This window comes from Acomys russatus, chromosome 4 (genome assembly GCF_903995435.1).
Source record: "Acomys russatus chromosome 4, mAcoRus1.1, whole genome shotgun sequence".
Taxonomy (NCBI): Eukaryota; Metazoa; Chordata; class Mammalia; order Rodentia; family Muridae; genus Acomys; species Acomys russatus.
Window position 1 is genome coordinate 10,191,314 of NC_067140.1, and position 12,858 is coordinate 10,204,171.

General features: G+C 41.2%; 1 protein-coding gene across 2 annotated transcripts in view; it reads left to right on the forward strand.

Moving 5' to 3' along the window:
* Top1 (DNA topoisomerase I) overlaps positions 1 to 12,611 on the forward strand; it is a 90,074-nt gene extending 77,463 nt beyond the window's left edge. The window contains exons 15-22 of one of the 2 annotated variants that reach the window (XM_051143707.1): positions 939 to 1,082; positions 2,536 to 2,721; positions 3,474 to 3,542; positions 4,087 to 4,201; positions 5,595 to 5,722; positions 8,754 to 8,848; positions 9,133 to 9,282; positions 11,297 to 12,611. In XM_051143707.1, coding sequence (XP_050999664.1) covers positions 939 to 1,082; positions 2,536 to 2,721; positions 3,474 to 3,542; positions 4,087 to 4,201; positions 5,595 to 5,722; positions 8,754 to 8,848; positions 9,133 to 9,282; positions 11,297 to 11,399 — 990 coding nt within the window. In that variant the 3' untranslated portion in view covers positions 11,400 to 12,611. The remainder of the gene's footprint in view (positions 1 to 938; positions 1,083 to 2,535; positions 2,722 to 3,473; positions 3,543 to 4,086; positions 4,202 to 5,594; positions 5,723 to 8,753; positions 8,849 to 9,132; positions 9,283 to 11,296) is intronic. The other variant, XM_051143708.1, reaches the window with a different exon arrangement.
* The last annotated feature ends 247 nt before the right edge of the window (positions 12,612 to 12,858 follow it).

Genomic DNA, 12,858 nt, shown 5'->3' on the forward strand with positions numbered 1-12,858 from the left:
CCATAGCATTTCTTGGCTTTAGGATCACACCTCAAAATTTGTGCCAAAAGCTCTGTTTAAAAGAAGCAGCTTCATTGTGAGTTCGAGGCTAGCCTGGTCTACAAAGTGAGTCCAAGACAGTCCAGGCTACACAGAGAAACCCTGCCGCAAAAATACAAAAACAAAAGAAGATGACGACGACGAAGCTGGGTGGTGGTGGTGGTGGTGATATACACCTTTAATCCTAGCACTTGGGAAGCAGAGGTTGGCTGATCTCTGAATTGAGATCAGCCTATACAGAGAAACTCTGTCTTGAAAACCTGGGGGGGGGGGGCGGGGGAGGGAAGGAAGGAAGGTGTTCCTTGAAACATTTTTTCTCAGTCTAATAAGAGATGGCTTTTAAATGCCAAAGTGAGAAAATAATTATAGCTGTTCCTGGAAGTCATTGTGTTCCTTGGTAATTACATGTTGTAGTCTTGGGTTCTGTTTCTTGGATATGTCAATGAAATAAGGACATACATGGGCAAATTCAAGACTCAATGACTGTCTCGAATTTAATGGAATTCAGTGTTAGCAAAAAACTGATATGGGTCTTAGATTCTGCAGTAAGGCTGTGATGCTTGTAAGGGAATGGGGATGCTTATATCTTTATGTTGGCAGAAGTCAGTTTTGTGAGCTTCTCCTAAGAGTGTGTGCATTTTATAGATTGGAAAGCTTTCCTAGCAATTAGATAGGAGTCAGTTGTGTGAAAGTAGAACAAAATATATTCTTTTTAAAAAAATAATTTACTCACATTACTTCCCGATTGTAATCCCCTCCCTCTTATGCTCCTGTTCCCACCCTCCCCAGCATGTGTTCTCTTCAGTTCTATTCTTTTCAGCCTTGATTAAGCTCTGGTTTCTGCTCTTGGGTACAGAGCTCTGAATATTTAGTGTGTTACTCCACATTTTGTTCTGCAGGGTGAGAAAGACTGGCAGAAGTATGAGACTGCTCGGCGCCTGAAGAAGTGTGTGGACAAGATCCGAAATCAGTATCGGGAAGACTGGAAGTCCAAAGAGATGAAAGTTCGGCAGAGAGCTGTAGCACTGTACTTCATTGATAAGGTGGGAGCAGATTCCTTTGTCCGAATTGAACAGTTGTTTGTAGGTATAGGGAGTGTCTACTCTGTAAGTACAGGGGATGGGAATGTATATCTGCTGTGTGACTTCAAATCAAATTAAACCCAGTAGGAAAAGCATATATGGATACAAAGAAAGAGGTATCCATGGTATGTTTGCTGTTGAGTACAGCCTTTATAACAGGAAGATATGCATAAAGTGAACGGTTTGGTTTGGTTTGGGTTTTGTTGTTGTTTTTGTTGTTTGTTTGTTTGAACAGGGTTTGCCTGTGTAGCCTTGGCTGTCCTAGAACTCACTCTGTAGTCCAGGCTGGCCTCAAATTTACAGAGATCTACCTGCCTCTACCTCCCAAGTGCTAGGATTAAAGGTGCGCACCACCACTCCTGACTGTTTGCTTTTTAAATAACATGATTTCAAGCTTTTTTTTTTTTTACTATAACTCATAATGCACAACTACTTATTTATGTCAAAATTCAACACATATTTTTATTTGTATGCAATTAAATAAAAATACACCACCACCACCCGCTTAAACTACTAGCAGTGAATTGTGGTATTTCTTTTCTATTTCATTCTTTTAGAACCTATAAATTGATTAAAAAGTGTGGTTTATGGGCTGGAGAGATAGCTAAAAGATTAGGAGCACCGACTGTTCCTCCAGAGGTCCTGAATCCAATTCCCAACAACCACATAGTGGCTCACAGCTATCTATAACGTGATTTGATTCTCTCTTCTAGCCTGCAATTGTACCTTCAGGCAGAGCACTGTATACATAATAATAAATAAATAAATCTTTTTTTTTTTTTTTGGTTTTTCGAGACAGGGTTTCTCTGTGTAGCCTTGGCCATCCTGGACTCACTTTGTAGACCAGGCTGGCCTCGAACTCACAGCGATCCGCCTGCCTCTGCCTCCCAAGTGCTGGGATTAAAGGCGTGCGCCACCACGCCCGGCCATAAATAAATCTTTTTAAAAAGTGTCATTTATTGTAATTACAGTTTGAAAGATAATGTTACCAAGTTCAGTTTCTTGGTACTCAGAAGATTTTTTTTTTTTTCATTTTACAGTGCTTATATTTTAGCTCAAATTCTAAATTCCCACAAATTGATAACAGTTTTTAATCTAACTGTCCAAAGGAAAAAAAGTTCTCATTTGTGTCTTTGGTGTTTTGTTTTGTTTTTCCCCTTCTTCTCTTCCCTCTATCTCCATTCCAAGGCCTAGGGATAGAGTAGAGAAGCTTGGGTCTCGGGTACCCCTGTGGCTTTCATATGCGTCATCACATAATAGGATCTGAGTTTCCAGGCTGTGCAGGCTGATGCTTTGTTCATAAAAAAATTGCGGAGGCTTCTGCTTTGGGGTTTCCTAGGGATCATATGCAGTCCATGTTTCTTCACTGACACTCATCTCTTTCTTAACAACCCTACTCCACTTCTTTTAACAGCTTGCTCTGAGAGCAGGCAATGAGAAAGAAGAAGGAGAGACGGCAGACACCGTGGGTTGCTGTTCACTTAGAGTGGAGCACATCAATCTACACCCAGAATTGGATGGTCAGGAATATGTGGTCGAATTTGACTTTCCCGGGAAGGACTCAATCAGATACTATAACAAAGTCCCAGTTGAGAAACGAGTAAGTTAATGTGGCCTGTGCTCTCTGGCATGCTTTTTTACTTAGTCATTCCGCAAATAGTTATTGAGTGCTTTTGTCTGCTCTATATTTTGCTGGGCTCTAGCAAAAATGATCTCAAAGAAAGAAGAAACTGCTTGCTGTGTTGTGTGCCTCATTTAGCCCTGTCCTGCAACCTCTGACACATTACTGGGAGTGTGTGGCCATCTCTGGAAGCAGTTTGTAATGGAGTCTACAGAGAGTTAGCCCTTACAGCAAATCCAACATAAAATTGAACCCAACCACTTTAGTGATTTAAGCACGGCATCCTCTGGTCATGTTGCATATTGTCCCCATGTCCCCATGTTCAGCCCCAGGCCAATTCCCACCTGATGAAAACGGTAACCTTTCACTTCTCAGGTCTCTGTGCCTATCACTGTAAATGTAGAAGATAGGCACACAGGCACTCACTACTCTAACTGGCTAGATTACAGTTAAATTGTGCAGCTAGGGCAAGCATAGTTTGACTATAAGGGAGCATTTTTTTTATTCTTAGGCAATAGACACTGAGATGTTTGGCTCTAAACAGCTACAATATATACCTCCAAATGGCTCAGAACAGATACTTAGGTATTTATGTAAATTTACACATAAAAGCAAGAATTTGGGTATACTATATATGGGTGGTCTTTGTGCCATTTCTCTTTTTTGAAAGTTGTGAGTCTGAAATTATTTCTAAAATTTTTAAAAATAATAATCGGGCTTTTTTTTTTTAGGTTTTTAAGAACTTACAACTGTTTATGGAGAACAAGCAGCCTGAGGATGATCTTTTTGATCGACTTAATGTGAGTAGACACAGGACATAGGCTAGAGTCCCAGGAAATCTCAAGCTCCTGAGGATGAAAGTTGCCAAAGGATATTTGGGCTGTCCATTCATTGTAGCTCGTCCAGTGATATTCTACATATGCTTCCTTCCTTGGTGCACACAGTGCACCTATAACTAGGAGCAGACTCCTTCCTGCTGTAGAGCCGTAAGGCAGAGGGAGTTGAGCCTTGCATGTATCTTTTCCTCTTTCATGAGATTTCCAGCTGTCTGTACTGGAGACCTAAAACTTTTGCCTTATTTTCTTCACTGGGAAAGATCTTTATAAGAAAGAACAGATTTGTTGTTTTGAGCTGCTCAAGAGTTACGCCATTTGTAGGAAGGTATCTGCAATCCTATATTATAGAATTATTTTCCCTCATTGGCTACCTTCCTCCTCGAAGGACAGGGCAGTAACTGACAGGATGATGACAGCACTGGCACAATGACTCCTAGTGCTTGCTGCAAGGGAAAGGCTGGTTTGACTTTTACCTCAGTTCCAACATCCTCTTTGTTGTCTTCTGTAGACTGGTATTCTAAATAAGCATCTTCAGGATCTCATGGAGGGCTTGACTGCCAAGGTGTTCCGTACTTACAATGCCTCCATCACGCTACAGCAGCAGCTTAAAGAGCTCACGGCCCGTAAGTACTCTCTAGGGCTGCCCCTAGAGATGGTGCAGTGTCCTTGAGCTTTACTCTTTCCCTCCAACTGCTAGAAGAGATTTAGCTGTCTAAACAAAACCAGTCAGTGTCTTTTCTTCCCACTCCTGCCCCAGATTCTAGATTAATCTCATAGAATACTGAAAAGAGCTTTGCATCTGTTCTAAACATTCTTGTGATTTGTCTGGGTTACTTAAAAGCTCACAGGGTACAGATAGTGTGGTTAAATTAGGGAAGGTAGTTGTCATGGTTACCAGAAAAATATAATAGAGTAAATGTTTTCCCTAAGGTCTCTGTTATTTTTTCTCTTCATAGTAATAGGTAATAATTACTCCTGGGACATTAGGACTTTTGCTCCCCTCCTGTTAAAACAAGTTCTCACATTGTAGCTGAAGGCTGGCCACAACAACTCATTATGTGGCCCACGCTAGCCTCAAATAGGGAACCTTTTGCCTCACCCTCCCCAAGGCTAGGACTATAAGCAAGAACCACCATTCCTGGTTTCTAGGACCTGAGTTTCCACTGTTGTCTGTAAATGAATCCAATGGTCTTAGAGCCAGATGGCATACTGGAGATAAGTATTTAGTTAGGGTGTGGTTTAAGTAAGTGCTAAAAAGCCTATCAATGGTGGTAGCAGCGGCACATGGCGGCACACTACCGTTAGTCCCAGCACTTGGAAGACAGAGGCAGGAAGATCTGTGAGTTCGAGGCTAGCTTGGTCCACCGAGTGAGTTCCAGGACAGCCAGGACTACACAAATAAGCACTGTCTTGAAGGAAAAAAATGCAAGTAAAGTCAAATCCCTAGAACTGGAGTTAGAGATGATTGTGAGCTACCACAAGAATACTAGAAAGTAAACCCAGGTCCTTAGCAAGAGCAGCAAGTGGTTTTTTTAAATATGGTTTTAAAATATATAGCTTAAGATCCCTTCATCTCATCCTCCTACAGTCTTTTCTCCTAGTACAGCATTTTCTCCAGGCTACATTTGGCTGGTAAGTGGGAGACAACAAATAAGGAAAACATTATAAGGGGTCCATAGCCAGACTCCTGAAGTTAAAAAACAACCTGTAGATTTCTCTGTAATAGTAGAGACAAGCTGGGTACAGTAATTCTTGCCACTCAGGAAGGAACCCATAATGAGACCTGGTCACAAAATAAAAAGAGGCTCAGAATTCCTATTGTGCCGGAAACTCATTCAGGCTATGTAGATACTTCCTGCCTTTGACTCAAATTTTGACCTTGTACCTTCAGAGAAACTTGGTTATGATAAGCTGAAGACCAGTACAAACTCTACAGGGATGAAGTCCCTAGAAGACACTTTATGTATACATATTTTGGTATACAAATTGACTCTGTTACTATCTATTTCTTTACAGCTGATGAGAATGTACCAGCAAAGATTCTGTCTTATAACCGTGCCAATCGAGCTGTTGCAATTCTTTGTAACCACCAGAGGGCACCACCAAAGACCTTTGAGAAGTCAATGATGAATTTGCAGTCTAAGGTATGGTGGGTCCTAAGGTGGGATAGCAAAAAAGATATCATTTGATATCTTCCTCAAACAGAGGCTTCTGGAATCTGACCTTGTGTGGGCTCGGATAATAGCAGGCTTGTGTGGGGCTGTTCTTAAAGATTATTCTACAGATGACAGATGGAGATACTTTGATAGTATCATAGTGTTTGTTTTTTCTTAAAGTATTTGTGCTGTTGGACACAAGTTCTGTGTTAACCACTTTCTGTTTTGAAGTGCTAACTTTGATGCACCTCTGAATTGCTAATTGTTATCCCTGTTATACATAAGGAAAATGGAAATAAGAATGAAGCTTTGTGGCAGAATGCTTCCTTGGTGTGCAAGCAGGCCCTGGGCTCCATCCCCAGCACAAAGTCTCCGTGCTCTAGCTAAGAAACATGACAGGAAGATACCACTCAGTAGAGCCTGCCTTTGCTTGTCTACCATACACAAAGCTCTGGGTTTGATTCCCAAGGCAGAAGCAGGACAGGAGAGAGGAAAGTTAACTGTTCTCTGTTAGATTGTTTAAAATTTAAAAGATAGTCAAGCAATGGCATTTAATTCCTCCCAATCCTAGAACAGCAGTTTACATCTGTTGCTGTGTGTCAGATCTGCCTGTGTCAGGGTTGTGCCCTGTAGGGAGAGACTGATATGGAAACACGTTGATGTTGTTCCACTCTCCTTCCTCTCTCTTATCATTGGCTGCTTAACTATGCATCTGAACTCCCTAATCCATTGTGACCATTTGCAGATACTTCATGTTAAAATAGATGCACGTGATGACAATGGAAATAATTTACATTAAAATGCAGTTTGGCATATGAGTAAATACCCTCAGTTAATATCTTGAGGTGGTCCTAATAATTACTATGAAGTTTAAGATAGTAATAAGTAAAAGTTCTATAACACTGTAATGCATAACAGGAAATTAAGTATTCAACATCTGTTGGTAATAGTCGCAGGACAAGTCACATTTGAGTTCTTGCTCACAGTCATAATTAAAGAGGCAACAAGAAATGTCATCTAGAGAGTAGCCAAAGTACAGATATATTTTTTTCCTCCTTTTGAATTTATGGAATTCTATACTTGGACAACTCACTTTTAGAAATATATTTTCAGGCTCTGAATATTCTCTTACTGAGATTTCTGCAAGATGGGTATCCTGACATAATGTATGTAAATCTAAAGCTACAACTTAAAGGCTTTGCTACAGCTGGCCTGAAGGGATCTCCATATCCACAGTGCATGAACACAGATCACAGACCTCTAGTCTGTGCCTAGGCCAGCAGACCAAGAACCAAACCCACAGGCTGCCCATCTTTGCCTTTGCTTTGCCCCTGTGTTAAATGGAGATCCTCTGGTATTGTTTACTTTCCTCTTGTGTTGTCATTCCAAGCCCAGAATAAAGTATGAGTACGGGGTTCTGTGTACCCAGTTCAAGAGACCCTTCCTGGAGCATGAAGAGGTCATTTGTTGCTCTTATTCTGGAACCACTGTTTGAGCAGCTCAGGCTGCCAGCCACACAAGCCCTCCAAGCGTAGGAACCTTCTCCTGTGTGCCCACAAAGCAAACACACGCCCGGTTGCCTAGAGAATCAATGGAGTCTTTGATACTTTGAGAGAATTTGATGTAGCTTGCCAGTTTAGCATTCACAGAAATGGTTAAGACTGTAGTTTGCTCTACTTCTAGCCTAAGAAGCATATGGCTAGTGGTGGCTGTGATGCTTTTAAGTGCAGCCAGTTCTAGTAACTTTTTGAGCACCTTAGCTATTGGAAGGAAGCCACTAACAGTAAAACATATTTAATGACTCTCACAATGGTGGGCTGTTTGGTTGTTGTTGTTGTTAGGATTTTTTTGTTTTTGTTGTTGTTTTTCGAGATAGGGTCTTGGCTGTCCTGGACTTACTTTGTAGAAGAGAGATCGACCTCCCAAGTGCTGGGATTACAGTTTCTAATCGTGGGTTGCATTTTCTACGTGTGTGTGGTTTTTTGTGTTTTTGTGTAGTGTTTGTCTAACAAATTTTAGGGTCAGTCAACAACAACCCAATGAGAGTAAATCGACATGTAATTTACTCTGGGATATTCTCTTGACCTCATAGGTCATCAGGGTGATCCAGTGGTGAGATTCTTTGAAACCAGGCAAAACTCACCAGCTTTATTTCTAGCATCATAGTATTGCCTACTGCTGTTTCTAGGCAACACTCAAAGAAGACCTTAGCTTTTCAAGGGTTCTAACAAACAAGAAAAGAATCACTAAGATTTCCTTTGTGGAGGAAAAATCTTCAATAGATGATTTTCAAATCTTAGTTATTAAATGATGACTACTAATTTTCTTCTCACTTTAGACTTCTACTTTCTAAAACAGAAAGTCAAGGCTAGGCAATTCCTGATGTCTACTTGCCACTGTTTAGTTTTCTGGATATCCTATTTAATGCATCCTTTTCCCCCAAAGCCAGCAATTAATGATCTGGGCTTGCTTAGTAGATAGGTCTATCTATGTTTCTATTTAGTTTCTCCTACAGTATTCTCAGAAGGAATGCTAAAGGCCAGGAGTGGTGACCCATACATTAGAGAGCCAGAGGCAGCAGATCTCTGAGTTCAAGGGCATCTTGGTCTATATTGCGAGTTCTAGGGCAACCAAGGCTACATAATGAAACCCTGTCTTTCTTAAACTAACAAACAACAAAGGAATACTAATGCCTGGCACAGGACTCATTTGATAACACCTGTCATCTGCATACTCCTCTCTGTTCTCTAAAGCCAGAGTGTTTTCCTCAGAGGTTAGGACCAGATTTCCAGGTTACTCTTACAGAACCTTACACTGTTTAACATTCACTGAAAAACATATATAAGCAGCAAATAGCAATTTCATTGTTTCCTGCATTCACTGTCCAGCTGTTGTCCTCATAAAACCTTCTTGTACCTAGAAAACACTGACAACTCTCAGTTTTACATTCTAAGATGGGAGCTCTTTTCCCTCTTTGGCTCATTTATTCCTAACTTTACTGCTGTTTTTCTCTGCCTAGATTGATGCCAAGAAAGATCAGCTAGCAGATGCTCGAAGGGACTTGAAAAGTGCTAAGGCTGACGCCAAAGTCATGAAGGATGCAAAGACCAAGAAGTATGTATCTGACACTGCACGGAGGGCTGGATAAGAGCGAATAGTTGGCATCATCACTCAGGGGCATAGGTGTCCCAGCTCCCAGGGCTTGTTATGTGGCCTTGGCTGGCCATCTTTGTTGTTCCCAGGGTAAACCACCATGCTCAGTTTTTTTTTTTTTTTTTTTCCAAAGGTTTCTTGGAGAGGTTTTCCACCATTTTTCTCTTCTAAGCAGAATGTGAACTACTTGGCTATTCTTACCTAGAAGTCAGTCTTAATGTATAATGACTCTACCATTCTTCTAGGGTAGTAGAGTCAAAAAAGAAGGCTGTACAGAGACTGGAAGAGCAGCTGATGAAGCTGGAAGTTCAAGCCACAGATCGAGAGGAGAATAAGCAAATTGCCTTGGGAACCTCTAAACTCAATTATCTGGACCCTAGGATCACAGTGGCTTGGTAAGTATTAGGCCTGTGTGGAGCTCCTGTTGTTGTTTAAGGAAGGCAGTGAGTCTGAGAGTATTGGCTGCCTCCTCATAGCATGCCTAAGTTCACATTTCTTCTAGGAGAGCCTACTGTTCTGGTGCTGAGCCCTATCTAGAGGTACAGGACTCTAGATAGTCTCAATGTCATATGTTATGTGGAAGAGCCCATGCCTGCAGAGACCAGAGAAGTACATCTGGTAGCTTCTATCACTCTGTGTCTTGATTCTCAAATGAGCCCATGAGATCCATGTGTCTCCACCCTGTAGGGCCTGGATTAGAGTGGCTCAGAGCATACCTAATTTCCCCCATGGGTACTGGGGAGCCAACCTTTATGTCCTTCTGCTCTCACACAAGTATTCTTGCCTACTGAGCACCTCCTAGTCCTGTTATCCTGAGAAGGTGAGTGTGACAGGAATGTACTTTCCTAGGCCTTTTATGAAGGGTCCGTTCATTTCTATTTTAACAAAGCTTTTCAGTTACAAATAAAACAATCTTTTTTTAGATTAGGTCTTAATAAATATTCCTGGCTAGCCTTGAACTAGCTGTGTAGACCATGCTGGCCTTGAACTCAGGGAACCTCCCATCCTTGCCTTCTGAGTGCACATTACCACCCCAAACCCACCTCATTTTTGCCTGTTACCTGAGCATGCCAGAAGAACATGCCGGATCACCTCGATCTGGATGGTTATGGAAGGCCATTGTGAACTGAACTGTGGCCCTCTATAAGAGTAGCAAGTGTTCTTTAAACATTGAGCGGTCTGTCCAGTTTCCTCAGTGAAATTTTGCACATGAACAAAGAAAGCTGGGCTTAGTTGGTTGTGTATGCCTATACCCCAGCATGCAGGTGGCAAAAGCGCCTGGTTTATATAGAAAAAGACTGTCTCAAAAACTAAATAAATAAAATCAGGGGGAAAAAAATTCCAAAAACAAAAAGGGAAGGAAGCCAAGGCAAAGAACTGAGAGCATAGATCTACACAGAGGTAGAGAGACCATTCAAGAAAGGCACATAGATTCTCTATTGTGTGTAGATACGTAGCCCCTCCCTCCCTTAGTCTTTCATGTATATTCGTACAATAGCATCCAAACAAGTGGCTCCTTTCTGAAGGGGCTTAATTAGCTTGAGTTATTGAGTTTTAGACCAGAGACCCAGCTTTTTGATTGTGTTGCTAGGTTAACTTTATTTTCTCGTGTGTGTGTGTGTGTGTGTGTGTGTGTGTGTGTGTGTGTGTGTGTGTGTTGTGACAGTTTAGCAGGAGTCAGTAGGTTCCATCATGTAGCTCCCAAGAATCACACTTTGGTCTTCAGGCTTGGTGGCAAACCCTGCTGTCCTGGTTAGGGTTTCTATTGCTGTGATACAATACCATGACCCAAAAGCAGCTTTGGGAGGAAGGTGTTCCTTTCAGTTTAAAATTCTCACGTCACATTCCATTACTGAGGGATGCCAGGGAAGGGTATATGGAGGCAGGAAATGAAGCTGAGACCACCATAGAGGAATACTGCTTACTAGCTTCCCTGGCTTACTCAGCCTGCCTGCTGAGTTGAACCCTCTGAGATCAATTGTTGGTCAAGAACATGCTCTGTAGACCTTCCTAAGACCTATCCAATGGAGGCATGTTCTCAATTGAGGCTCCCTTTCACTGATAACTCTAGCTGTGTCAAGTTAAACAAGTCAGGACACCCACTGAGCCCTCTCACCATCCCTAGATTAATTCCTGAGAAGCAGTGTGATACATGTTTTGGACCAAACTGCTTAGTGTAAAATTCCACTGGTGGCATGAGGACACTGCTATTTACCATTTCTGCATGGTGGTTGTTTAAAGTCTACCTTTTTTTGTTTGTATATCTTTAGTAACACCTACTGAGATATTCCTGTTGAGATTAAAGTCCTTTGAATCTTTTTGGTGCACCAGAAACCTCTTAGGCTCCTGCTGTGAGCTATTATTGAGTATTCTAATCTCCTTTCTTGTCTCCATCTTTATTTCTTACAGGTGCAAGAAATGGGGGGTCCCAATTGAGAAGATTTACAACAAAACCCAGAGGGAGAAGTTTGCTTGGGCCATTGATATGACTGATGAAGACTACGAGTTTTGACCAGTCTCGGCAGGGGTTCTGTGAAAAGGAACAGTGTGGTTTGGGGAAGATGGATAAACTGAGCCTCACTTGCCCTCACACCCGAGGGAGAGGCCTCAAGTCTTAACAAACCAACATCTTTGCAAAAAGAGATACCTGGAGATATTATAAGGGAGAGCTGAGCCAGTTGTCCTATGGACAACTTATTTAAAAATATTTCAGATATCAAAATTCTAGCTGTATGATTTGTTTTGAACTTTGTTTTTATTTTCAAGAGAGCAAGTGGATGGGAATTTGTCAGCATCCTGCCAGGCAAATTCAGTTTTGCTGCAATGTTTGAATTCTCTCAGCTACTGTATGCGAAGTCTGATTATATTGGTGCGTTTTTACAGTTAGGGTTTTGCAATAACTTCTATATTTTAATAGAAACGAATTCCTTAAACTCCTTCCTCTCCCCCATTTCAGGAACTTAAAATTAAGTAGAACAAAACAAAAACCCAGCGCACCTATTAGAGTTGTCACTCTATCGTCATGGGAATCAGTTTTCATTAAACTTGAAGCAGTTGTGACATCGGCAGTGTTTTGGTTCAGACACCTATTCACAGAAAAGCATGATGGGAAAATATTTCCTGACTTGAGTGTTCCTTTTTAAATGTGAATTTTTATTTCTTTTTAATTATTTTAAAATATTTAAGCCTTCTTCTTGATCTTAAAGATCGTGTAGCTTGGGGTTGGGGAGGGATGAAGGGCAAGTGAGTCTAAAGATAATGAAATAATCAGTGACTGAAACCATTTTCCCATCATCCTTTGTTCTGAGCATTCTATGTACCCTTTAAGAGATCCATCTTTTTCTTTGGAAACCCCAGTCTTTCATTTGAAAGATTTTATTGTATAAAAACTTCCACAGGTCAATAAATTCAGAGGAAAATAAGCATTTGGTCCAAGAAAACAAAAACAAAAACAAAACAAAAAGGAAAAATAATCAAGATTTTAGGGCTTTAATTTTTTTCTTTTGTAATTGTGTAAAAAAATGGAAAAAAACATAAAAAGCAAAAATTTAATGTGAAGACATTTTTTGCTATAATCATTAGTTTTAGAGGCATTGTTAGTTTAGTGTGTGTGCAGAGTCCATTCCCACATCTTTCCTCAAGTATCTTCTATTTTTATCATGAATTCCCTTTTAATCAACTGTAGGTTATTTAAAATAAACTCCTACAACTTAACGGAAAATTAGCGTCTGCCTCTTTGTGAATGAGGCCCCAGGCCAGGGGCTGGGATTTAGTGCAGTACATAGTCTATTCATTCAGGCCAGCAAGGGTAGATTCCTCCCAGGGGAAGATGGCACGGGGCTTGGTCTGCAAGTCCATCTGTCCTGCGTGGAATGAAGAGCATCACAGTCTCCACCCCTAGAGATAGGCCCACAAAGCAAGGAAATGTGTGCATTAAGTCTTCAGGAGCTGCATATGCCCAGGGCAGGCAG